Source organism: Botryllus schlosseri, chromosome 4 (assembly GCF_051294905.1).
Source record: "Botryllus schlosseri isolate E-star chromosome 4, Bs_hap1, whole genome shotgun sequence".
Classification (NCBI taxonomy): domain Eukaryota; kingdom Metazoa; phylum Chordata; class Ascidiacea; order Stolidobranchia; family Styelidae; genus Botryllus; species Botryllus schlosseri.
The window spans coordinates 4,798,315-4,824,639 of record NC_137239.1 but is presented as its reverse complement, the minus strand read 5'-3'; the positions used below and the strand labels follow the sequence as shown (position 1 = coordinate 4,824,639).

The 26,325-nt window shown below is 39.8% G+C and overlaps 1 protein-coding gene and 1 long non-coding RNA gene across 39 annotated transcripts in view; both read right to left on the bottom strand.

Moving 5' to 3' along the window:
• Positions 1-3,369: 3,369 nt before the first annotated feature.
• LOC145436876 (uncharacterized) lies at positions 3,370-5,369 on the bottom strand. Its single transcript, XR_013914458.1, has 2 exons — positions 4,583-5,369; positions 3,370-3,562 (listed from the first exon to the last, which is right to left on the bottom strand). It is a non-coding gene; the product is annotated as an uncharacterized LOC145436876 (long non-coding RNA).
• A 1,393-nt stretch (positions 5,370-6,762) lies between these two features.
• LOC145437880 (adhesion G-protein coupled receptor G7-like) overlaps positions 6,763-26,325 on the bottom strand; it is a 161,772-nt gene continuing 142,209 nt past the window's right edge. For 21 of the 38 annotated variants that reach the window (XM_080315224.1, XM_080315228.1, XM_080315232.1 and 18 more), the window contains 4 exons: positions 19,702-19,828; positions 19,460-19,634; positions 8,385-8,523; positions 6,763-7,391 (listed from right to left, as the gene is read on the bottom strand). In XM_080315224.1, the coding sequence (XP_080171350.1) occupies positions 7,217-7,391; positions 8,385-8,523; positions 19,460-19,634; positions 19,702-19,828 (616 nt within the window). In that variant the 3' untranslated portion in view covers positions 6,763-7,216. The remainder of the gene's footprint in view (positions 7,392-8,384; positions 8,524-19,459; positions 19,635-19,701; positions 19,829-26,325) is intronic. The other 17 variants (XM_080315239.1, XM_080315231.1, XM_080315237.1 and 14 more) reach the window with 2 other exon arrangements.

The following is a 26,325-nucleotide window of genomic DNA, read 5'->3' as shown; positions in this document are numbered from 1 at the left end:
TAAAGAGACGTAATTCGCTGTTAGTGTATTCACTATCACGATGCATATATCACGAAAAAGTGATATCAGTGCTGAGCATATGCTCGGCTTTCAATCTGAAACCCACAATCAGAGCAGTCTCTTTTGGCTACTTGAGATTCGCGACAAAGTCATTTAGTCTCGCTTGGTTCAACTTTATATAGCTGCGGATCACCATCATACTAATGCTAAGAGCATTCTTCAGCCATAGACTCTTCAATATTTTTCAACTGTTGGTAAAACTTATGAAGAGGATGAAATTGCGACATTTTGCCCATGAGAAATCGGTCGTAATGCGCAAGGCAAAATGGGTATTGAATTTTATGCTCATTTGTCACATTGCATCCCAAAACAACAGATGAGCAGAAGTCACTATCTTTCCCATGTCTATGTGGCTTTCTCCCTTCTCTTCACAGCCTCGAAGTGGCTTTCTTTTCCAATCAATGTGCTACGCATGCCTCTTCTTTTTACCGACTAGGCATAGGTGGGTGCCTGATTTCAAAAACTACTCCAAGTCGTTTCGACGACTTCCTATTTATTCATTTTGAAAGGAGGAAAATATTAATAAACTGATACTAATACCAAAAAATAGGCCTACCATACTTACTTTTTTACTTACTTATAAATAGTTACCTTTATTTCTGCTTAAGTACATGTGATAATTACTTTGACGACTTCTGATGACGTCGCAATGGTTATAACTACTACCCAACAGCAAGGAATACCTCACAGTTTTTAGAAATCTCGACATGATAGAAAAGAAGCGACTTCATATTCGTAATCATCGAACGAACATTGACTGAAACGTCACCATTTTGACCAGGAGGTAAAAATCATGTTTACCAGTGTAGTGAAAGTTGTAACTTTTATTAGTCTCTCTCTTTGGTGCTGTTTGTCGGACGACTATGTGCCCTCGTCAGTGTCTTTTGCTGCCGGTTTTTGGACCTTGACTTCACCAGACCAATCTGGACTTTTTCGTACGACATTGCATTCGCCCTACGCAGTGAGGTCAAGCTCCGATGAGGAGCCCGGATGAACCTCCGACACGTACAAACTGGGCAAAGTCGTTACTCGAACCATCAACCATTAGTGTCGTGACGGTGATCCGACATCCCTAGTTCTTTAGCACGGAGATAATATTAATATTAATTAGACAGGATTTGCCGACTTTTAGCACGGCCGAGATTCGTGTTATAGGGGTTATCAGATACCGCTTATAAAGACCAGAAGCCGATTATAAGTCGCAAATCGCGAACTCCCTGTGACTCAGGAGTTGACCTCAATCTGACAAATAACCTTCGACTCATTGGCTTCACCGCGATGAAGCGTATCACCCACCGCTTGTCATGAGCATTAAATAGGAATCTCATCTCTTGTCATATGATATCGGATATGTCTATATCTTAAGTATAATATGCTGGAGTGTATGTTCTATAGATGGGCATATTCCGTTAAGATGTCTTCAATTGTATGTAGACAACCACTTACGGCGTTGTAAATTTTCTTCGCTATCCTCGGATAAACTTTATTTCTGTTCGTTTCCAGTTTATCAGGATAAGCCAAAACCAATTTCTGTAATTGATCCCGAGTTATCATTATATTGTAATAATTGTGAAGTTTGTAATCGCTTCATTCACTTGTGGTTCATTTTTAGGAATAACATCACAAGATTTAGCAGTTTCAGAAGTGTATGTTATTCAATGACGAAGCATACTGCTGATCCATGCTTTGTTTCAAAAAGTTTTCCTCAAGTATACTGCGCCATAGGATGCAGATGACGCTTTAGAATCCCTGATACGACAACAGAAAATATATTGATTCAGGGAATTTTAAAAATATAGTTGACTATGCTCCGATCATAGGATGTTACTTTTATTATTTCACAAAATGTACCTGCATTAGTTGAATGAAATTTTCCGGTGGTGTAAAATTCCGGAGTATATATTCAATAGCGAAATCACTTAAAATATTCATATGTGTGAGCTAAAACGGAAGAAATAATGAAATAGATCAGTGGTTCGCAACCTATTTCGACTCATCGCCCCCTTTTCTAGGTCAACACAGATCATCGCCCCCAATACCTTGTGTACCGAAAATTGGGCATAAAAACTGTAATCATTGGCGGGTTGACTAGAAAAAGGTCAAATTTTCGGCTCAATGTCGGATTTGACAGACTTTTATAACTAAATTTCCGTGAGTTGACTAAAAAAAGGTCAGCCGCTTTAACGCGTCATCGCCCCCCTATTGCCCCATTCGCTGTTTTCGCCCCCCGTCGCCCCCTTTGTCCATTTTCGGTCCCATGTCGCCCCTTCGTCATTTTCGCCGCCCTAGACCGCCAAATCGCCCACGTTGGTAACCACTGGTATAGATTCCAATTTTCGAGCCAATGTACATTAATGTAAGTAAAACACTCAACTCAAATAATTTTTACATAATGACAATAAAAAGACAATACTTGTTTTTCTTGGACGTCACGAAGTTGCCCTCGGGCCCTGCTCCCCAGTGTTGAAATGACTCGAATCAGACTCGATTTACCATTTTCGTATGACTTGACTTGACTCGGTGCTTCAAAAATCTGGATCGACTCATGACTCGGAGCAAAATTCCCGAGTCAATTTCAAGTCATTAGGTGAGCTGTGCCGATTAAATAACCACATCTTATGTATGTTAGGATTTTTCTCGATACGCCGGTGTCACTAGTGAAAGCAACCAGTCATTCGGTGATTGTACGTTTGTACGTCTCCATTGTCACATCACAAATAATCTGACCGCCAACTAAACAATCACAGCTTACGTTATCGCAGTAGCAATAGATTAATCTAATAGAAACGTGCATCATCGTTTCTTAGACGGCTCATTGCTAACATTGCGGATGCCCTCTACTTTACCGACCATATTCTTTGATATAAATCGAACAAATATAGTTTACGCGTTTATATTCTCACGGATGTGTACACTGTTACAAAATATTCTATGCCAAATTACTGGTCTGGTCCTGGCAGCAGTTTTACGACTCTGAGACCAGTAAATTTGAAAAATATTTTCCCGTAAATATTATTGACCGTAATTTATTTTTACAAAGACTGACTGTTAAAATTTTTACGGAAAATTCCCGTTACCTGATGTAACGGAAAACGGCTGTAATACCAAGTTACTGGTCTAGTCCAGTGCAGCAGTTTTACGCTGATGAGACCAGTAAATTCGAAATAACTCTCCCCGTAATATGATTTTACATATGCTGACCGTAGGAAATTTTACGGAAAATTTCCGTAACCTAAGGTAACAGAAATCTGCTGTAATATCAATATACTCGTCTGGTCCCTTGCAGCAGTTTTACGTTCCTGAGACCAGTAAATTTGAATCAGGTTTATTTGGTGCGGGAACACGTAAAAAAAAAGTAAGTGTGGATAATGACGAAAATCCAGTCTTTCTTGTGGAGATCATCGGTCAGCAACTGCCTGAATGAAGAGGGCTTCATCAAAACTTCAGCAGCAGTTGAAGGACTGTACTTTGGGCCATGCTCTTTTGTAGGTTCTTCTATAATCTGAACAAAGATTATGCTGTCATCAACACCGTTACAATTTGGAAACTTTGAGACGCTATAGTATGACATACTGCGACTTTTCATATTCTTGTCAATTTCTCAAATAATGATGGCCCAGGATAGCGATGTCGAACATAAGGCCAGCAGGCCGCATGCGGCTTGCGAAGCAATTCTGAGTAGTTTGAAAAACCCCTGTATTACCCAGCACATTTTCTAACAAATGTTGAGATATTATTGTAAGAAATGCTTCCCGCAAGGCCACAAATGTCAAGATCATAGACCGTGATATAATTATCCGACAGTGGTGTTATGGTTTTACTCTAGTCATCATCAGGAACAAGTTGGTGATATTGACATCCAATTCCAAAAACTCCAAAAAGTGCACACTGAGTTCATATTTTTATGAAGAAATGAGCCAAAAAGTAGTTATTCGTGAAGTGAAAAAAAACTGTTATATGCAGGTCGCATGGAAAATATAATAGTTATAAAAAATACAATTCAAATATATTTGGTCGCACTGCTGTATCACTTCTACTCTAAGGCCCCAGACAGACAGAGAAACCCGAATGACGATTAATAATGAGCCAAATTCTAACGTCTGCGTTTACAATTAAATCACTTGTGTTCCTCAAAGCGCATACGATGAGTTAACGGCAGATTACGATTAAAACAAAGGGAGCATACAAATATGTCAGCTTATTCCGTGGTTAGAGTCAGTGTTTAAGCGGTTGAATTCAAACGATCAATCTTCGAATTTTTGCCAAACTTCCGTTGTTTGCGAGTAAAGGTGCTGCTAGAATATATCCATATGATATGATCGTGAATGTTATGTAATATACCAAAATGTATACAGGATTGATAATAAACTATTTAAGCGAAAAGTAAGGTCGGGCGTTTTGATGTACCGTAACATTTTGGAATGATTTGACTGATCCGACCCGCCAGCGGTTTGAAAGTTTGAATCTGGCCAGCGACGCAAGTTGAGTTTGATACGGATACCCTTGGCCTAGGACTTCGTACCTGAATCATCTTTTCCAGCGTGATTGTAAACTTTTCTGGCAATACTCCTTTGCATCGCACGTCCAATGTATTTCGCACGGCATCGTGCTAGAAGCGAGAGGCGAAATGATCCCTTTCTATCACATAAGCATTCGACGTCATGATTCATAATGCCATAACGCTTCCATTTTCGTGTAGTTCAATGTCAGAAAATGTAATACATTCTTATAAGCCATAGCTTCTGTTCACCATTAAACTGTAACGAAAATACATACGTCTTCAGAAACAGGACTGAGAATAACTTGCCAGATTTGAGCTCGGATACTGCTATACCTACAATATCTGCTATCAACACCTGCAATATTCTAAAGCTAGAGTTAAGCTGTGGCTTCGAAACCCTCAATATCTTACAGCAACGCATCTCGTTCTTATCCAATACGAAAACATCGCGTCGATATAATATCTATCTCGGAACATTCAGCCGCACGTGTTCAGGCTCAGATATGTCTGACGTCTGACGCCACTATGTCTGGAATATGTATGACGTCACAATGTACTGTTCGCTCGAGCAGCTACGAATTCATGATCAAACAATTCACAAGGCCATTCGCAGGAAAAAGGTAAAGGACGTCTACTACTCTCGTCTCAATGGCAAAGGAGCATGGCGGCTAAACACCAGCTCCAGTGTTTCGATATATAGTTTGCATCATACATGCGTTAAGGAGTCTACAATGGTGGCAGAACTGGTCCAACAGATAATTACACAAAAGATCATACCTGCAGTAAAACTACATAACATACCAAATTCGCTTGCGATCGCTTGCGATTGCTAGACCTTGATGTCTCAAAGGATACTATTTATGAAGCGATATAAACGATGGTATCTGCAATGCCCAAATGTTCGGATACCATTCACCGATTAGCAATCAGCACGGCCATCGATGTCGTAATTTGGTTGATGATTGAAACACGATGTAATTACGAAAATCACATATATACATGTACATAAGACCGTAAGCGTGTAAAATGATCGAATTGTGAGTTCAATAGCAATGTTGCAAATAATGATTATCCAGTAAATCGCTTTTACGAATGCAAAAGTAAATCCGGAATACTTATTATCCAGTAAATTGCTTTTACAAATCCAAAAGTAAATCTGAAATACTGGTTATCCCGTAAATTGCTTCTACGAATTTAATCTGTAATTTTTTTACCCTCTAAAAACAAGTAAATTTACTTTTGACGTGCCCGTATATTAATTTAACGGGTATTTACCGTTAATATAACTGACGGGACAAATATACCGGTAAAATTTGGGTAAATCTACGAATATTTCTAAGAGTGTAGTTGGGCAGTGCATTTTACCACATCAATTTCTTCAACTTCTCGAGGATTCGTATTTGATCTTCTATATTGACCGATAAGAAGTCATCAGACTGTAGCATGTAACTATACAATTACTCGCGTATTTTAGTAGACGTTCTTCGTTTGCGGGAGTGCTGCAACATCGTCTTGCATGTACATTTTACTTTATATTCGTTATTTGATTCAAGATAGATGGCCAATTCACCTATCCTTGATCAAGTTAGCAAAATGTAATGATTTTTCATCATCACTCATACTTCGAAAATTCAATTTGACTTGAATCGTGACTTGACTTGACTTGAATTGACTCGAGTCACCTCCAAAAAACGAGTGAGTTGACTTGACTCGAGTCACCTTTGAAAATTGATTGACTTGACATAACTCGAGTCAAAATGTGCAATGACTTGAGATGACTCGTGACTCGAAGGTAGTGACTTGATTCCAACACTTGCTCCATATCGCAGTGACGGCCTATCCATAATCCACATCAAGTTTCTCCATTCACTCGTGCCATACAGTAGCGTGTCTTAGACTATTAACTGCCAATTGGAATGTATTGTGATATCCGTATGTACGCCGGTAGTTGGTATGGTATACGTTCGGTTTCAATATCAACACCCGGCTGATTTATATTTTATGATTCCTGAGCTGCTGACTTACAGCCTGTGGATGGTTTTGTGTCTATGGATATTCCTCCTTATACTTGCTGTTAACCACGTCTCCATACCGGCATAGACACCTTTGCTAAATATTATAAGACAACAGGTTTTTAGAACCATTCATTTCTTCGTCTGCTACCCACAAATTAAGTACCTCCCCGAAGTCAAATATTATCAACAAATTGTGGAGCACTGCCTTGTGGACATTGGAAATATATGTGATCGATATGTATCTGCAAGTGGGGGTGTTTAGAATCATATTTAATTACTATACGCTCGTGGACGTTAAAGCTATCATGACAGTATTCGTGACCTGAACCACACAAATATGGACACTTAAGCGTGAAGAATGCATAAACATAATAAAAATTGTGATCGAAATATAGTCATAGGAACATGATGGTGTAATTCAACTGATGAGAGTGTGTATTAAATTTGTAGAAACATTTGTACGAAGCATAAGCGGTGTATTAGAAAACGCTATGAGTGGACCGTGCTGCATGTCGTCAGATATGGAATCACGATAAATATGAAAATAATAAATATGCACATGAGAAAATCAGCAAACGTCTTTGTGGTACACTAGAATATACGAAAGTATATTCGAGATTGGTAGAAATATGTCTGCTGATTAACTGGAATGTCGACGATTTCTCCAGTTTTCGATCACAAATGCCCCTTCGGTAGAATGGGGATGCCGCCTATAGGTAGCCGCTCGACGAGAGGTAACGTCGTAATGATGTTCATCCTCTGTTTCTCGCGTGTAAGGATTGCCGGGACCAGTGAAAGACGGGTTGGAATATTCACTGTGACGAACAGAGAAATAGAGCATATAACCATCATCAGTACATGAGTAACCTACAATTGAAGACCAGAATACGTTAAGTTTAGTCTCCATAAGTTCCCCGTAATCTATAATTGATGCGCGGTGGATAGTTGATAATTTTAATTAATTGCGGTAAATGTAATCCACTGGAATAATAAATATTGTAGCCACACATAGTGACACGCATGAGGGACCATGGCCATCGTAAAACATTTCGACAACCGTGAAATATCAAGATATCAGGTAGGTTGTTACCAAGTTATTCAACATTGTGGAGTTAGTTTTTGTTGTACTTCGACCCGTAGCTGGTATTGAGATTATAGTATTAGAGTCGATGTGATGTCACGTCTGATATTGAAGAGTTACCAATAACATAGCTTGATAATGCTGCGCAATATTTTACTATCGTTTCGACTTATTGTAGAAGCGTCATACGGGCTCAGAGAGCAAGTGTATATCGATGAATTATATCGTATGGTGATAATAAAAGTTGGTGCCATCAGATTTTAAAAGAATATTTGAATAGTATAGAGGGCGTAGCATGAATCGGAGCCGGATTGGATGTCCGATAGGATTATTTCATCTTTGACCGGAGCCGGATCGGTACTTTTTACTTACAATATTGCAGCCTTACCACTTACATCGTCGAATTAATAGGTAATGCCGAATATTCAATAAGATATACTACATGTTAAGTCCAAGTTGCCCTAATTACATCAGATAAGGGTTGGTTTTGATGCTTGAGTTTTTAATTTCCTGTTTGCATTGTTTTAATCAATATGCAATTCCACCCGATGAATAGATAATTATTATCGGAGTTATTCGGACCTGATCACGGTCATTTCTAGAATCCGGCCGACGAGTAGGACCGGAGTCGGGCGAGACCATTAAATATCAGGATCGGCGTAGGACCAGATAATTTGTCGATCCGCTTCTCACTAATTCCCAAGTCTGTAATAATTTGTAAACTCACCTTCTAACGCTTCGGATGGTTTCGGTATTATATTGACTTGTGTCCTTACCAAATCTGCCAGTCACAGAGCTAAATCTGCCTGATATTGAGTTTCGCACAACATCGTGTCGTAAAACAGCCAAAATGAGAATGAAAAGACCTGTTAATATATATCATTCGGAAAATATTATATACACATTTATTTGGGATAGAACTCATCGATCACGTGCTGGATTTAGCATCGGCTAAAATATAACCCAGTGGTATTAAACCTCTTCGACCACGCGGTACCCTCTCATAGGGGAAATTAGTTCGCGGAACCCTATAGCACTTTCAGTTACCCTGAATTGCGAAAAGCGTACTGGTACGTTGCACCGCTGCAACACACGCAGGTCGCTCCTAGGCTCGGCTCCTAATCATTCTCTGATCCGCATAAGCTAGGGTAACCATTAGGGTTGTTCAGAATTGACCGACTTTCAAAAAGTCTAGGTTTTCAGTCCGTTTCCCATGCCTTATACCTTAAAAACAAATTCTGGCAACTTTTTTTTGTAATTCACCCCCTGCATCCGTGTGCACATTGCCGTTTTTTCATGCACCTAAAAATTTATTCGGAATTAGGGGATTCCCCCGTTATCAGTGACTCGACGGGAATGGCGTGTGTTCTCACTGACGTGACGCGTATGTTCTAGCGCTGATGAAGCGCTGAGCACGGCTGTGAAACGGGGATCATTGATTAGTCAGGGGCCTTGCTGCTTTGTTGTTGATGGACTGTGTTTACGATTGAGGTGCAGGACTTATCAGGCGGCGTTTTGACTCATGCTATTAGCGAGTTTAGCGCGTGATTAGTGAACATAGTATTATAGCAGTATACAACTATTTGATATAATAGACCTGATACTCTTTTCCTTTCTACTGGGATAGAAACAAAGCTTGCAAATGTCTATTCCAGTGACTGGGGAAAACCGCCAGTCGGTTGCTCTACATTTTTTGTTTTATCCCAAGATATCAATATACTGGTATGAGTTTTTCCAATTTAGGAATAACTATCTTCGATAATCTATAACTAGATCTAATCTGGCTACTCCTGTGCAAGTTATGCAGTATGTGTTCGACCTAAAACTCTAAAAGAACTGAAATGTTTTCCACTATTCTTTGTTTCTTGACTGAGTTTATGTATATCTGTTTTTCTAGGATTAGCTGTAGTGCGAAATGTCTGAAAAAAAAGAAAATCGTCATCTAGTGCAGCAGTACCGAAGAAAGCTAGAAGAACACGATCGCAGACATAGCATTTCTTAGTTGTGCCATCTGAGGAAGCCATTACGGTATCGAAGTTGCCCGCTCTGAGGCAAGTTATGCAATATGTGCTACACCTGAGAGAGCATTCATTTTTAAAAAATGAACCAGTCAAGTCACACATCCAGATCGCAGTAGATGAAGTGATCGGTTTTTGGTTACTTGCTGGCATAAAGACTATCACAAAAGTCAATGCCACCAAAAGATTGGAAACAGTATGGAAACAATGGCTGTCACTAAAGAAAACTGCAGGCCGGCAATATGTATCAAAAAAACAAAGCGACTTTGAAGCCAAACTGAGTAAGCTATGGGATATAGGAGCCCCTGACGCGATAGCGACAATTGAAGCAAGTAGAGTTCTTTCTGACGATAAAAAACGTGAAGACATAGCATTTTATCAGGATCAAAGGGGTCCGAGATTAACAACGATCGGTGGCAAAGATAACGACAAAAGAGACGGACCATGAGTGCAAGAGAGTCTGCACCAGCATCAAGTAGCGAAGGTGAATTTACAGAGAGCTCATCTATATCTTCACAGGTAGCTGACACTTCTCACAGCACTGATTTCGAACTTGCACAGTCAACATCTGGTCATTCCGCTAAATTTGTGACTCTAAAAGCTCCTGTAAACCTATTCAGCGACGAAGACCTATGCCAGGTTTTTGATCGCTTGAAAGTCAGTGATAATGCCGCTACCATGATAACTGCAGCACTGATTAAAGCTTGCGATGGCAACCCTAATGACTTCCATCTTTCAAGATCTGGGACCTATCGACGACGCATTGCAAATCGTTTGAAAATTTCCGAATATATCTTTGAAAAAATATCCACCAATCCCCAGAGCACATTGCATTGCACTGGGATGGAAAGCGCACTAAGAGTAGTCTAGGATATCAATTTGAGGCCTTGGCAGTGCTCGCATCGTCTGCGTATTCCGGCGCATTTAAGAAAGGGAAACTTCTTGGCATTCAAACTCTGGAAAGTGCTACCGGAAAAGCACAGGCTGATGCATCATTTGAACTGCTGGAACTTTGGAATTTAACAAAATCTGGTAGAGCTCTTGTGTTTGACACAACATCCTCAAACACTGGTAAAAACAAAGGTGCGGTTCCGTTACTTGATGAATTGATTAACAGGAAAGTTTTCTACAATGCCTGTCGCCATCATATTTATGAACTGGTCATTCGAGAGGTTTGGAAGTGTTTGTTTGGATCGACAACCACAGGCCCTGAAAACACGGATTTTAATACCTTCAAGAAGAAGTGGAAACATATTGATAAATCAAGAAGCTATAAAACGCTGAAGTTTATTGAAGGCAGCTGGTTGGCGATTAAAGCTGATGAAGCAAAGCAAGAAATAATTCCACTGATGAAACCAATGATGGAAAGCAGAAAGAAGTATTGATAAGAGATTACTACAGAGAATGTGCAACAGGCACCTTGGCGATTTTGGATGACAAAAATGTTGATCATCGTTTTCGCAAGCCTGGTGCTACTCATAGCGCTACATGGATGAGTCAAGTCCTGTACTGTCAAAAAATGTTCATGTGGAGTGAGCAAATGGACTATTCTGAAGAGTTCATTGAAAAGTTCGAACGAATCAATACATTCATTGCTTTGTTTTATGTTCCAGCTTGGTTGAAAACTGGTATTGCATGTGACGCACCTTGGAATGATCTCAAATTCCTTCATGACATGAAAAACTGTTCATTATGCGATCTCACTGTTGCTGATGTGGCATACAAGAAATTGCGAAAACATCATTGGTATCTAACTGAGGAAAAGGTGGTATTTACCACGTTCTCGGCTAATCCAACGATTCCTGACAAACTGAAGGAAGCGATGGCTGCTAAATTGCTGAAAATGCCAATCCCTGAAAAATATCGCAGATGTATGCCTCTCAGTCTGATCTCTAACTCTGTCTCTGAGTCGATGAGTATGGTCGATTTGATTGGGCCAGAATCGTGGTTTCTATTTGATGCTATACATGTGGAACATGATTGGTTGAGTCTTCCAGTTTCGGAATGGCATCCTGATCCGGATTTCCTGACTGCTCAAGAATTTGTGAATACTGTTGAAGTAGTTAATGATGCAGCAGAGCGTATGGTAAAATTGAATACCGACTATACTGCGTTCAGAACGGATGACAAAAAACAGCGAGCGAGCCTCCTACAAGCTGTGGAAGATCACCGGAACAGATATGCAGATTTCTCGAAAGCAACCATTTCATCCACGTGATTTATGTAATATTTTGCCAAGTTGATCTCTTTCTTTGCCTTATTTTTTCGTTTCCTGTGATGTTTATTATGTGGCTGTGAGTGGATGTTACATTTACAGTTGTATTCTTGCACATGGGGATCCAGGAAATTGATGAACAGTGCCGGGTAGGTTTGAGGGGTGTAGGATATGTGATCCAACAAAATGACTATCAGTTTTAGGTAGTTTTGAGCAGTTCTAAGGCTGGGTGGGACATGGAAATGATATCCTGAACTCGGAATGCCTTATATAGTGGGGTTTATAGCACTCCAAACCGCAACAGCTGCATAAATCCATGTTATATGTCACTTTAACTTGGCTAGGTAAAATCGTGACACTCAGATTTTAGGGGAATCCCCTATTTTCAGCTGCTATTCTTCCAGCTCAATGTGCACACGGATGTGGGGGATGAATTACAAAAAAAAGTTGCCAGAATTTGTTTTTAAGGTATAAGGCATGGGAAACGGACTGAAAACCTAGACTTTTTGAAAGTCGGTCAATTCTGAACAACCCTAGTAACCATATTTCAGCAACCCAAATTGCGGACACTCTTTAGCGCTCACTAGTGGATTTAAAAAATGAGTCATGGCGTCACACTAGCAAAGCTTTGCTCATAGACCAGAGGTGGCCATGATCCGGTTAAGGAGTATGTGGCTGTGTGTTGTGTAACCGGGACCGTATGCACATGTTTTCAGCCCCCTCCTTCCCAAATAAACAATGATTTTGAGCCCACACTATAGGGTAATCGATGCAACTTCTGGGGGTGTGCTTGCTATATGAATCTGGTTTCTACATACATCTGGTCGTTAAATTATTTGACTGAATTCTTTCAATAATATTGGTCGTCGCATCTATTGATATATAGATACTGCTCCCCCCCCCCACATGATCACAGTTATTGGAGGTAGAGCTGGTGGAGGATGATGAGTTCGAAAAAAACAGGGAGCGTAATATTGCACACCGTTAAGTCATGTTCATGTCCTACCCCACATTCTGTGGTTTCCAACATTTTATGGTCGCGACTCCATCTTCAATTTAAAAATGTTCCGTGGACCAGATCAAAATTGATTACCAAAATAAGTCAGCACCTTCGCCCAGACTTACTCACGGGCTATTTTGGAAGCTGATTATGTTCAACATATTCGCAAACCCCAGAATAAAGCCCCCCCGTTTGGAACCACTGTCTTTTAATAAAGCATTTAAACAGCCTTAACGACCTCTAGGAATATCTCGTTATCCTATAATTGCGATTCCGATGAGGGTTATTCAAGTAAATGTAGGTTGTTTTTATTTATATTTTATTGTGGTTTTCGCGAGGGTCGTAGTCTCCATATTAAAACCAATAAATATGATAGCAAATCGCGCGCAGCGCGAAGAAAAATATCATGCCTCAGCATAAATATTCTCAAAAAATATTGTTTTTATGCTGATTTACGAAAAAATTATGATCCTACGTGAAGTCATCAAAATTCCGGACATTTTGCATATTTTAGAAATTCCTCCCGGACGCTAGCTTGGACAGTGAAATTCCGGACATGTCCGGGAAATGCCGGACGTATGGCAAAGCAGTGTATAAAAAACTGCCTGGAGCGAAAGTGGGCCGTGCAATTAGATGGCATCTCAGAAATCACAATAAGTAATATCGGTGTGGTGTGAAATGCCATAGATGTCTAAGATTTCAGAATATGATGACTATAGAAAGAAACATGAAATGATCTCAGATCTCCGTCATGTCATTGCGCAGCCTACGGTAAAATGTTCATAACTAACGTTCGGTCACATCTCAATATAGCGAGTAATGCCACGATTGGTTACATTTTTCTAGGTATCACCACCCCAAATACTAGTGCATACGTAGGCGAATTTGCGTATGACCATGATTGGCGGTGGAAGGGCTAGTTTCCAAACATACGTGGTGCAAAAGAAATAATCGGTCATAAGCGCCACTATACAAATAATAACACTTGTCAACAAATGAAAAATCTGGCAGTTTCTGGGGTTTTTAAGGTTGCTTATTACGAATATACCATTAGTTTTGTTAGATTGGCGCTAGAAAAGTAGATATTTACACCCCTAAAAAGCATAAAATTGCCTAAAATCACTGTATTTATTCATGAATATTTCACTTGGTAGGAAGGAAATCTTTGATTCTTCTACTTTTATACTGCGCATAAATAGATAATTGACTATGATGAACACTAATGTTGTTCTCAGATATTCCATCAATAATAACGTCACCTGATGTGAGAAATGTACATTGAACATTGAACTTTTGCAGCAGGGGTGGGCAATTATTTTACTCAGTGGGCCAAATGAGAAGTAGAAAATACGTTGGCGGGCCGAATGAAAATTGTTAGCTATATTCTCCAGAGTATTTAATTTTATTTTTAAATTACATTGTTAATAAATGCTGCTAAGTGAATGTGGTGATGTTGGGTAATGAGAAAGTGACAGGAAAATAGGAAAATATCTATTTGCCGTATTGATTCAAAACGATGTTAAACATGAGTTCCTTATATTAGGACTCTGAAACAGTGGTTCACAAACTTTTTAGGCACCTCCCGTGTTATGAAAAAATTCGAACCATCCTCATCGCGATATCACAAATATTAAAAAGTGAAACCAGAATGTTGGCAATACCTACGGATGGTTTGATGACATGAAAGGATACGGATGTTGTGGAAAGAATTCTGAAACATAGAAGTCGGATAATACGCAGAGCAATAACTGCTTTGTGTATGTCGCGCGTCGCGCAAAACAAAAATTTCCTAAAGTTCGGCTTCGCGCCCCCTTTTGATTCTTTCCTGCCCCGCAGTTCGAAAACCACTGCATTAAAAGTGAAATGCATGTGCAACGGTACAAAGCCTATTTTCTAGGTCGCTGTCTTCCAAGCAGTGTGCAATGTGCAGCTTATAAGCCTTGATATCGAGCGAAGTTTGCAGTTTGTCTGAACTTCGCCATCTCTTGATCAAGTGTTTCGTATTTTTGTCATACGACTGACTGACTGACTTAAATTAAAATTAAAAAGCTAATGTTTTATTCATTCAAAAAGCAAGTGTTATGTTTTGAATTCCAAGCAACCTTTCGCGGGCCTCACAGAATAGCTTCGCTGGTCGCACTTTGCCCAGGTCTGTTTTACACAATGGCAATATATTTTCTCCCGTACCAATCGGTCATTCTACCGAGATGAAAAAGGAGTATAAAGCTATCAAGTTTCTCTCTGGACAGCTTAACTAAAATACCCATATGCATCTCTTCTCTTTTCACTTGTGAATGGATAATTTTCCGCAAAGCTAACAAATTAGGTACACCTAGTATCCATATCTAACTAGAAGCTTAAATGAAGAATCTTTTATGGATCTCAGATTCGAATACCGACTACGGATTGCAATTTATTATTAAGAAAGGTGCTCACTGCATGGACAAGCAAGACAGCAAATGTCGAGTATGCTCGTATATGCCATATTATAATCACTTGACTACAATGTTTTGGTTTCACACTTTTTACCACTATAGGAACAAATCGGTGACATTGACAACCAATTTCGAAAAGGCAAATAAGTGCTCTCTGAGTTGAGTTTTATGGAAAAATATGCCGAGAAGCTGTTATTCACAGAAGGGAAAATGACAATGCTGGTCCGTTATATGAACTGCAACATGGATAATATATTATTTACACTGAAAATTTAATTCAAATATCACTGCATGATCGCACTGCTGTATCATCTTCGACTTAAAAGGTCCCCGGAATCTAGAGAAACCTGAATCGTGATTTATTAGGAATACAAGAAAATTAAAGTTACGGAATTTATTGTCTTGTATTCCTCAGAATGCATGCACCCAACTATCGCCAGGTTACGACTTAAGCAAAGGGAGTTTCGAAATAAGTGAACTTGCCGCTACTGTTGGAGCAGCGCTTCATAAGTGCACTCAACCATCCCATCATCGTCGTCAATCCAATTGTTCGCGAATAGAGGCATTGCTTGGTAATAATGTTTTCAAGAGAAGAAATGGGTGCGGCTTGCGAGCATTTGGAAGTTTTGAATCCGGCCCGCGACGTAATTTGAGTTTGACACAAACGGTTTACACATTATACTGTGTGAATATCCTATATATGATATATTATCTCATGCCGCCATTCTATACATGTGCTTACTGAAGCATTGAAAAAGTTACAAATTGGTTATCAATCATTTTGCAAATACAGAGGACTCGCGGACCCCCGGTTGGAAAGGAGTTTATTTTTGACCTTGATGTCCTTGCGGCATATACACCGAAGAGAGAGAACCGCTACTCTAGGGAATGCTAGATTAAGAAACGGCAACTGGTCGTTTAGACATCCTTGCGTCTGTCAATTGCATAGCATTGTACATCGAGTGTCTTGATTGGGTATACAACCATGAACCACCAACAATGCAACACTTAGAATATGGAATGCCTAACTTTTATTATACGTCGACCGCATTTGCTCGCGGCAGCCCTGACCAGTGCAATTGGAATAGTGTGCCGCGGCACACGGGTTGAAAGCCTCTGGCCTGACCGTTTTATAACGTGGGTGATTAGAACAAAATGTATATAATAAAAATTAGTTTGATTCCACATATCCTGCGATCAGCACATCATACGTGACGTGATTTGAATTTACACTCATAACTAAAAATACTGGAAAAACGTGGCACACTAGGGTTGCTCCTAAAACAAATGGCTGTTTCATAAATACTTTGTTTAAAACATGTTTTAAACGAAGGCTTTAATTTTTTTTAAAGTTGTATAACTATGCGCTAAGTATGTAAATACTTTCTCAAAAACATTATCTATGAGCCTTTACGATTATCATCCGATATAGCCGACGTATACGATAGGAGATGATCAGAATCCGTAAAATTGCGGGTTCAACAGCTATAGTACGTAGTAGGGATGGTGTGAACGTGGGGTTCACGTTCGTGTTCTGTGTATGAATAGCGGAAATTTAGATGTTGACGTAACAAACGAACCCTTGGTAGGTGCTGCACTGTGAACGTTTTTCATGTATTACAATTCTCGCTTCATTTTAAGAACTTTGGTTGAAATTTATCGCAATTCAACTGCGGGCCACTGTATGCATGCCACTGGCAGCATTAACATCAACACTGAACGAGCATCCACCATAACAATTTCAAAAATTTTACTTGCTTTGTTACAAAAGTTTGCTCGAATTCCGTTTGTGAATATTTAGTGACTTTCTGCTGTGAGTTTCACCCGCAATCACACAACATCAAGAGCGAAATACACTACATGTAGGGAGTAGGTGGTCATCGAATGATGCTTATTCAACTAATGATTTAAATTGATATCGTGGCCTGATGTAAAAAATCTAGCAGCCGTGCGGAGTCAATCTTGATTTCATATGTTTATTGTTTCATGAACACCGAATCCGAACGGTTGGGGTGTTGGCTGCTTATGTATAACTTGTTAAAGGAGTAATATCGATAGCAAGTACATAAATCCGTTTTACACTTTGCTCAATGTCAACGTAGCAATACTCAGACGCCGGATACATTGTCCTGGCTGGCCTAACGACCGTTAATACGTAAGCTTATATTCCCTTGCAAGCCCCCGTCGAAATTGTTGGCAAAGTGACGAAAGATGTAGATTTTATGGAATTAATATATCACTTGATTGCCCCAGTTGATACTATTGCCGACGTTTAAAGCGTCAATATGTAGCCTACTTCAGCTTCAGCATTGCGGCATTATGTGGCCCGAGTCGTCGCTAGGTACGTCGTCAACGTTCGCGTCCACACAGAACCTTTCAAAAAGGTTCGCGTTCACATGAACATGAACCTTTTAGAGGTTCACATCATCCCTAGTACGTATATATGCATCATTGGTACGAAATACATATTCTGATGATGATGACCAGCGACCGTAAAAATGCTGCATGACGATGTAGTCCTGGTCAAAGACGTTTTGGTCCATATGTGACAGTCGTTGGAAGCCTATTTCGTCAAAGGAGCTATATTGACCCAACATTTTCAATTTGCAATGTCAATCCGCTATGGCGTCACAATTAAATATTCGTGACGTCAATTACCCCCCCAAAAATATGTAACATCGTCTGCGAACTTAAGTGCCACTGTTTGTTTTTTGGTATTCATGGGGTTTGTCGACTACTATGGTCATTTACACCAGCCCGATATTGTTCAGTATTTTCCGTAACTGCCGATTTATAGCACGGCCCACCTCTAGGCATATTGTAAGACACCCCTTTCTCGGATGTGGTGGCGAGGAGGAGCCTAGGTAAACTTCCAACTCTTGGGAATCGGAATTCTGATGTCGACCTCGGTCGGACTCGAACTCGCACCCATTGGTGTTGCAGCCGCGGATCATACCACTGCGCTATCTCGCTTTAAGTGCCACTCTAATATTAGGTAAGTAGAACGTGCATCAAAAAGATTGTTTGAGCAGATAACGCAACACATCCCCAAATTGATTCGCTCAAAAACTTGCGCAAATGACCGTACGGAGTTAATATGCCAATGCAAATTATCTGCAAAAATGGACTCTTATGACGATTACTAAGCATACGTATTCGGTCAACATTCAAGTGAGAACCATTCTTGCGCTCAAAACTATAATGACGAATTGTTTACTGTCATTACGCGGGGAAGATCCATGTTACATTTAAAAGTGTTAGAATCAGCCATTGTCCAATTGACCAAGCCTATTTTATATGGACAGAGAGATTTTCTGCATAAATTAGAAATTTCCCTCTAGTGTATTCTAATTCGTGTTTGTTATTGTTAATTTTCAAATTGCGCTGTTACTTTAGTCCAGGTTTGCCAGTAAATTCGGCGTTCGGTAAATTCGGCCAGTGAATTCGGCAATGACCTCGGTAAATTCGGCCCTTCGAGAATATTGTATTAAAATGTATTACCACCCGTTAACATGAATTAATTACATAATTATACTATTAATAAGTGATTTGGATGTCAGGGTATGCGTCGATTGCGTAATCGTGGGAGATAGCGCGGATATTCACGGGGCGGAATTTACCGATGGCCGAATTTACTCGGTAAATTGGCCCCTCGGAGAATTTTGTATAAAAATGTATTACCAACTATTAATGAATTACATAATTATATTATTATCGAGTGATTTAGAGGTCAGGGTATGCGTATATCACACAGTCACGGGAGATAACGCTGATATTTACGGGGCCGAATTTACCGAGGGGCGAATTCACTGGCCGAATTTACCGAGGGCCGAATTTACTGGAAATCTTAGTACTGTACAGTTGAAGATTTGTTATTGTTGTCATTTTTACATGGCGGACTTCATGGTATATGTAAATTTGATTGTTACGTCATACTTTCACTTGTTGGTTTTGTTTTTCATTCAGTTTAAATTCCTTTAGTGTGCCGTTTACTCTTGAAAAGAGGCACCAGAAAACTCTTCGGGTTGAAAAAATATATTGCTACAATGAATGTTGTATTGAAAGCTATCTTCAAGATCTTTACCAAGAACCAGCTATTTACTAACAATTTGCTTCAAATTCGTTGTTCGTTACCTTGCAAAGATGTGGATATGGTGAATATATAAGCGAACGTAATAATAGTCTTTTCGTTCTTGGCAACCGCCACGAAGAATCCGAACACCCAAGATACACCTAGGTTGAAAACGATCGTAAAATTAGCCAAAAGTCTCTTCTTTTGCGATTGTCGAGTATTCTTCCAATATTTTCCCTGAAATTATATATTCACCACCAATTGAAATAAGGAATCCGTCACAATGTTTAAAATAGAGGCTTACTAGTTCAGAGTCCTTTGTCGTGAACAAACGATAAGTCAGCACGATATACACAGCAATGTTGAAGAAAATCATTAATGCCGTTGGTATTACGGCGAGATACAAAAGTTTTTCGGGATCTATCCAACATCTGAAAATATATTCGTAAAATAAACATCCGCTATGATGGAAGTCATATTTACTAATAATAGGTTTGTCCCATTAGCCTCGAAATGGTACGTAAATGAAATGTTAAGGTTGCCCTGCTCTGTGATGATGAGATGGTAGAATTCAATCGTATCACTTGACCACTAAAATTATGTAGACCTGCTATATTGCCTACCCGTTACCATTTTCAGTTTTGTTCCAGCAAATTTAAATTGACATATTATCTTATACGAATCAAATTTTAGACGCACCATACCTAACTCAACTTCAGAAACAACCTTGACAGTTTGTTGATTGCACGTTCATCAGTGTACTGAATTTGAACGAGTATGTACAAACTCCAGTATACACCACTAAGAAATGCGCGTCTTTACATAGTAAAGGCCGATGGACACTGGTTCACACTGAAAACAAAAGCTCTGTTTGTTTATAATAATTTTGAGCGCCTCATTACCCTTTGCTTCGCTCCACAACGGTGGTCGCGATACCGGTGCCGTTGAGTAGACGTCGAAAGAGATATGTATACTGTATAGCTACTGCTATCTGCATTTTGCTCTGAGATTACTCCGTGTGATCGATTCCAAGGGAAGAAAAAGATGAGTTCACCCAATATTGAAGAGACGAGAAACTTCAAGTATATAGACACGGTACCGGTGTGCCAATATGGAATGGGTGTCATGTGCACACTGCACAGCATAGCCTAGTAGAGATTTTGTTCACTACTCACAGGCGTGACTGTAGGAACCGTCTTGGCACCGAAAATACACTATGCTAAACCAGTGGTTCCCAAACGGTGGGGAATTTCCAACTACTACAGAATTCGGAGATTTCTGGCGAGGAACGGACGGAATTGCACAATAACTACATGCAACATTTGCTTATGTACGGGGGCATAACACCGCGATTACGGTTACAATTTCACTGGTCTGAAATATGTGCGTCGGTAATTTCATCGTGTGTTGTTCACTAAAACACATTTCGAACTCTGGATAACTAATATTGGGGTCTCAAACACGTCCAGTAGGCCTACACACACAAGAAGTTTTATGTTGCCGCAAAATACGATTGTTCATGCCTACTATCTGACGTTACTAAACGAGTTTCATTGGAGGGAACATTTTCAGGGTTCAATGGAGGAATTTTAGTTTCCGGGGAATATGGACCTTCAAAAATCAGAAGTGGGGAATGAATTTAAAAAGGTTGGGAACCACCGTGCTAAACATACCGAGCCCAGCTAGCACACCCACTTGGTATGGAAGTGGAATTTAGGTGGTTAGGTGGGGTGGAAAAACGAAATGGGTTGGTAACATGTATACCACATTGAACCCAAGCGGGATTTCCATCCATATAGATGCGTGGTTATACCATACCAATCCCAGGTAGATTCCAATAAGTCTATCTTCTCGTTAATGTTAATTGCACATATCTATTTGAACTCGGGAGAGTTTTACCTGTTGAGTTTTTGTAATCAAATCATCTTGAAACATGAGAAATCCACCTATAGAGAAGCTCAGATTTCCTATACATTACCCACACAGGAACCAACCTTATTTTCCATCAATGTTATTTGGTTTATTTAATCGAATAAGAAGGTGTTGCCATATGTAGTAAAGTTTTCTAGCTATTATGCGATCCCTGTTGGTCGCTCTAACATCGAACTTTAAAACTCCTACCAAGCTTTACTTTGTCCATGTGATTTGAACTGTTTAAAATTGTCCGTTTATCACACTGAAATGAACTGACATTTCCTTTGCTAGAGTACTCAACTCCTCAGAGTGTGTGATATAATTTTATAGCGTCGATCGGTAGAATAACGATAGAACCAACTGTCCGGATCCTCTAGAATTTTATTTTTTCGAGTTCAGTCAGCCATGAAAAGTTATAGTCAATCAAGCCCGCCAATTTCTTTGAACTTCCGTCTTTCGAAGCTCAAGTCGCTCTCGCTCGCTACCGTGGCTCTTTTGCACTGGGACGTGGAAGAAGTCCCTTTCAGTGCAGGTAGAAAAGTACAGACAGTATTTTTAGGTGACTGAATTGTCAGTTAGGTTGATAGTGATCTAGTTTAACTGAGAGATACTGATTGAAATGTAGTGAAGCCTGAAAGATAGTCTGTGCGTCGTAAAACAGGTTCATGGTTCGTATCATACCTTTATAGCAGTAATCCCAAAGCTATATGCATTATAGCCTCAATTATTTGCTAATTTCTCGGTTCAATATAATAGTTCTTTCTCTTGAAAAATATGGTATCTGATTATTTAGCTGCAGGTCAGTTGTTATAAGCTGCCTTGTACATAAGAGAATCAAAGTTCTCAAATGTATTGGCTTACCCCTATATTATCACCCGTAATTTTTGCTCTACCTGACCTATTGCTCGCCTTGGAATCTTGAGGATTGTACGGTGTTTTGATTGATGAAAGAGAAGCAGAAATGGCGACGCCTGTATGACAATTCTATTCTCTTATCTGCATTGTCTTGCTACGAGAATACAGGCTTGTTGTGGAACGTTACATTGTTCCTTAATTAGATAATTGACTAGGCCTAGTAGAGTAAAGTTAGCCTAACGATATTAGCTAGCACTTTTTCAATACTACGAAGGCATCAAAAAGTGTTCACCACGATCACCGCCTATACATGTTCTCCGTGAACATGTCAGAATTGATGATGTTTCACGTGGAAATCAGCTGTGCTCCCATTTTATGCTTTTTTCTCCTCACCCAGATATATCGCACAACTGATACGTTAATCTCTGGCGCATATCTTGCTGATTGTACCTTACACGTGGGGTTGTGAACATTCATTCATTCATTACATTCAGTACGCTTTAGCACCTATCTATAAAGCATGCATCATTTCCAATTGCCAAGACAAAAAGTGTCGGATATTTCGTTTGCGAGTGAGGTATGAGGGATTCTAGTTCATTACAAGACTTCTCCAGCATGGACATATACTATGGATATATTCGATTATATCAATATATATTATTGGGATGGCGAATGCGAGACCAAGGCTGGGCCTCCAAATTTTCTGATGTAATCTGTTCTCTGTGGATTCTGTTAAAAATCTTCTTCCTCAAAGGGTATATCGCCTTTTCTCAGTTTGGCGTAGTTTTACGTGATATCTGAAAGTTCCTTTCAAGATCACATTGATATCGTCAATCTCCATCCTACTGACGCAAGCCTATTTTGATTTCATATACTCGTGTTTTTCCACAGATGCAAGTATTGACTTCGCCTCTTGATTCGATAATTCGATAATGAAATACGCCGTGGAGATGAGTTTGTGAAAGACTTCGCTAAAAGCCTCGAGAGCAATCTGACGTCAAGTCTCATTCAAGTCTCAATTTGTTATATTGAGCTATCATTCCGAAACATGCCACTTCATTAGGCTATCTTCCCTTCTCTTCTGTTTCTTTATATTCAGTGTCTATCGTACAATGTACATATTGCAATGCGCCATATTATGACGTTGGTGCTTCTTTACACCGTCTTGTGGCTATTGGTAGCTATTGGTGACTGTCCAGCTTTAATAACTGCTTCATATCGTTTCAGTACCTTTCTATTTTTTCATTAAATCGCAATCTATTCGTGTTTTCAAAATGCTGAAATACCAACATCTGATTATCATCAGTTCGCTCCTGCATCACATATTGCCAAGCATGTCCTAGCGACACGAGCCTACAGCCTTGATTCCACCCGCTTATGTTTTCCATCGTTTGTGATGATGATTTTGCATGAGTTGACTTGACCTATTGATTCAATAGACCTCATTTTAATCACTCGATTAAAATTGGGGCAGTCATGTAATGAACTAGAACCCCTCATGGAGAACATGTATTGGTGGTGATTATGGTATTCACTTTGCGATGTCTTCCTACCATCGATGAAGTGCCTCAGTTTTCTGACGCTGAAGTTATTATCTTCCCAGTTTATAACCTGGTATATAGCTGACCGAACGCCCCTGCTTCGATCGAGGTGTAGTTATCATCGCGCGTGCTGTAGGGTCAGTCACACGGTTCGGAAAGATGCTGAAAATCATATGTTCGTGTACGCTTCTATAATCGTTAGCTTAGCGATAATGGTTGATTGATTGAGATGACCCTATAATATCGACTGAATAGGCTACACCACTGTGTTGACCTGATGCTCAATTTGTTTAACCTTTTGGAAAAAAGTGATTTCACTTTTTGGAAGTCGAGTTGAATTACCAAACATGTGTCAATGTTTTCACTGCATTTTTTGCTAACTGAAAGATCAGCCACAAAAACCTCACTGCAACAGTTGTTTACAGTATAGTTCGTGAATATTTGATTGATCAGTAATGGATATACCTAAAAGAACGCGGAGTCGGAGAAGAAAACAGGCTTATGAAATTTACCTTGGTGAAATTCAAGCTGAGGTGGCAAGAGGACCCTCTGATAGCTTGGAACAGGCTGAGGGGCAAATTCAAGCTGAGATCGCAAGAGGACCCTCTAATAGCTTGGAACAGGCTGAGAGGCATCGTGATAGCTCAGTTCGATGTGGTTACCCTGATGAATATGATACACAATGGAACCCCACTACTCGTCATGATCATTCCAATGATGGTGTCTTTCAAGTTACCAGTACTTCACATATTGATGCCAATACGTTTACTCAAATGGATGATGTTGCAGACTGGTCTAGTTCAGAAGAGGAGTCACCTGATGGTCGAAAAGTTGGTAATTTATCCGCACTACTTCGGGACTGGGCATGTAAGCATAATATAACTCATTGTGCATTTCGTGAATTGCTGATGATACTCCGCATTCACACTCAATCAGATTTGCCAAAGGATCCCCGAACGTTGCTGAAAACAATGAGAACGGACGACTATGAAATTAAAAATGTGTCAGGAGGTTTATATTATTACATAGGCCTGCAAAAGGCTATTGAAGGAGCAGTACTGAGGAGGAGCATACAGCAAATCACCATTGATGTTAACGTGGATGGAATACCTCTTTTCAAAAGTGCAAGATCATCCCTTTGGCCCATTCTTGCTCAAGTGAAAGAGTTGAAAGGATTCGATCCATTTGTCGTGGCCATATTTTATGGACCCGGAAAGCCATCATCAGTAGCAGAATATTTAAAAGACTTTGTCGAAGAAATGCAAGATCTTATGGTTAATGGAATGACGATTCAGGAAAAGACATATCAGGTGGCAATCAATGCTGTTATATGTGACTCACAAGCACGAAGTTTTATCAAAGGAATAAAGGGGCATAGTGGGTACAGCTCATGTGAGCGTTGCATACAAGAAGGCGAATTTGAAGGTAGAATGATCTTTCCAGAACTTCATGCAACACTCCGCACTGACGAATCCTTCTGCACGATGGAAGATGAAAACCACCATCTGCAGCAATCGCCTTTGGTGGAACTCGGTATCGGCATGGTGTCGCAGGTTGTTTTGGACTATCAGCATTTGATATGCTTGGGCGTTGTACGGAAAATACTGTATTATTGGGTATTTCCACCCGGCCCGTTGACAGTCAGACTGCATGCCAGGGATATCAGGAAGATTTCCGATACGCTGTTGAGTTTAAGGCCACATTTATCACAGGAATTTTCTCGGAAGCCAAGATCGCTCCTTGAATCAAAGTTGTGGAAAGCAACGGAATTTCGCCAATTCCTCCTATATACTGGTCCAGTATGTCTCAAGGGAATTTTGAAAAAGAAAGTATATAGAAATTTCCTGCTTTTGTCGGTTTGCATTCGGTGCTTACTACATGACAACGCGTATGGTTTGGACTATGACTACATCGAGTGCCTTCTAAAGATTTTTGTTCAAGAATTTTCCTGCATATATGGAAAGGAGTCATTGGTTTATAACGTTCACAGCGTAATCCATCTTGTTGCTGATGCGAAGCGCTATGGGTCATTACAAAATGTATCCTGCTTTCCTTTTGAATCCATGCTTGGAAAGTTGAAGGGCTTGGTTCGGAGCTCGCGCAATCCAATTGCCCAAATTCTTCGTAGGATTAATGAGAAAGAAAACTCTGAGAGGGAATGTGAGCCTGGGCATGATGAAGCATTGACTCCTCAGTTTTGTCAAGAGTACTATTCTGGACCCAAATCTGAGGGCCAGAGACAATTCCGTCGGTTTCGATCTGATGCTCTGTCCTTTTCCTTGAATGAAGGGGACAATTGTGTGAATATTCATAACAAAATATGTATGATTCAGAATATTTTGCAAAATTCCTCCGGAGGCTCCAGTGGTTCAGTAGTATATCAAATATTTCGACATTCTGAGAAATTCTTCGACCGTCCGTTTGATTCGACCTTGATTGGGATTAAACGGGTAAACCGTTTATCATCAAATCTGCATACCGCGAGTATAACAGATATCAGTCACAAGCTGGTAGTCTTGCCTGATGCAAATGATGTCAATGATGCGTACGTGGTTTTCCCTTTGATTCATCAATCCATATGATATGTGTGCGCTAAAAGTATTTAAAAAATCTGATCT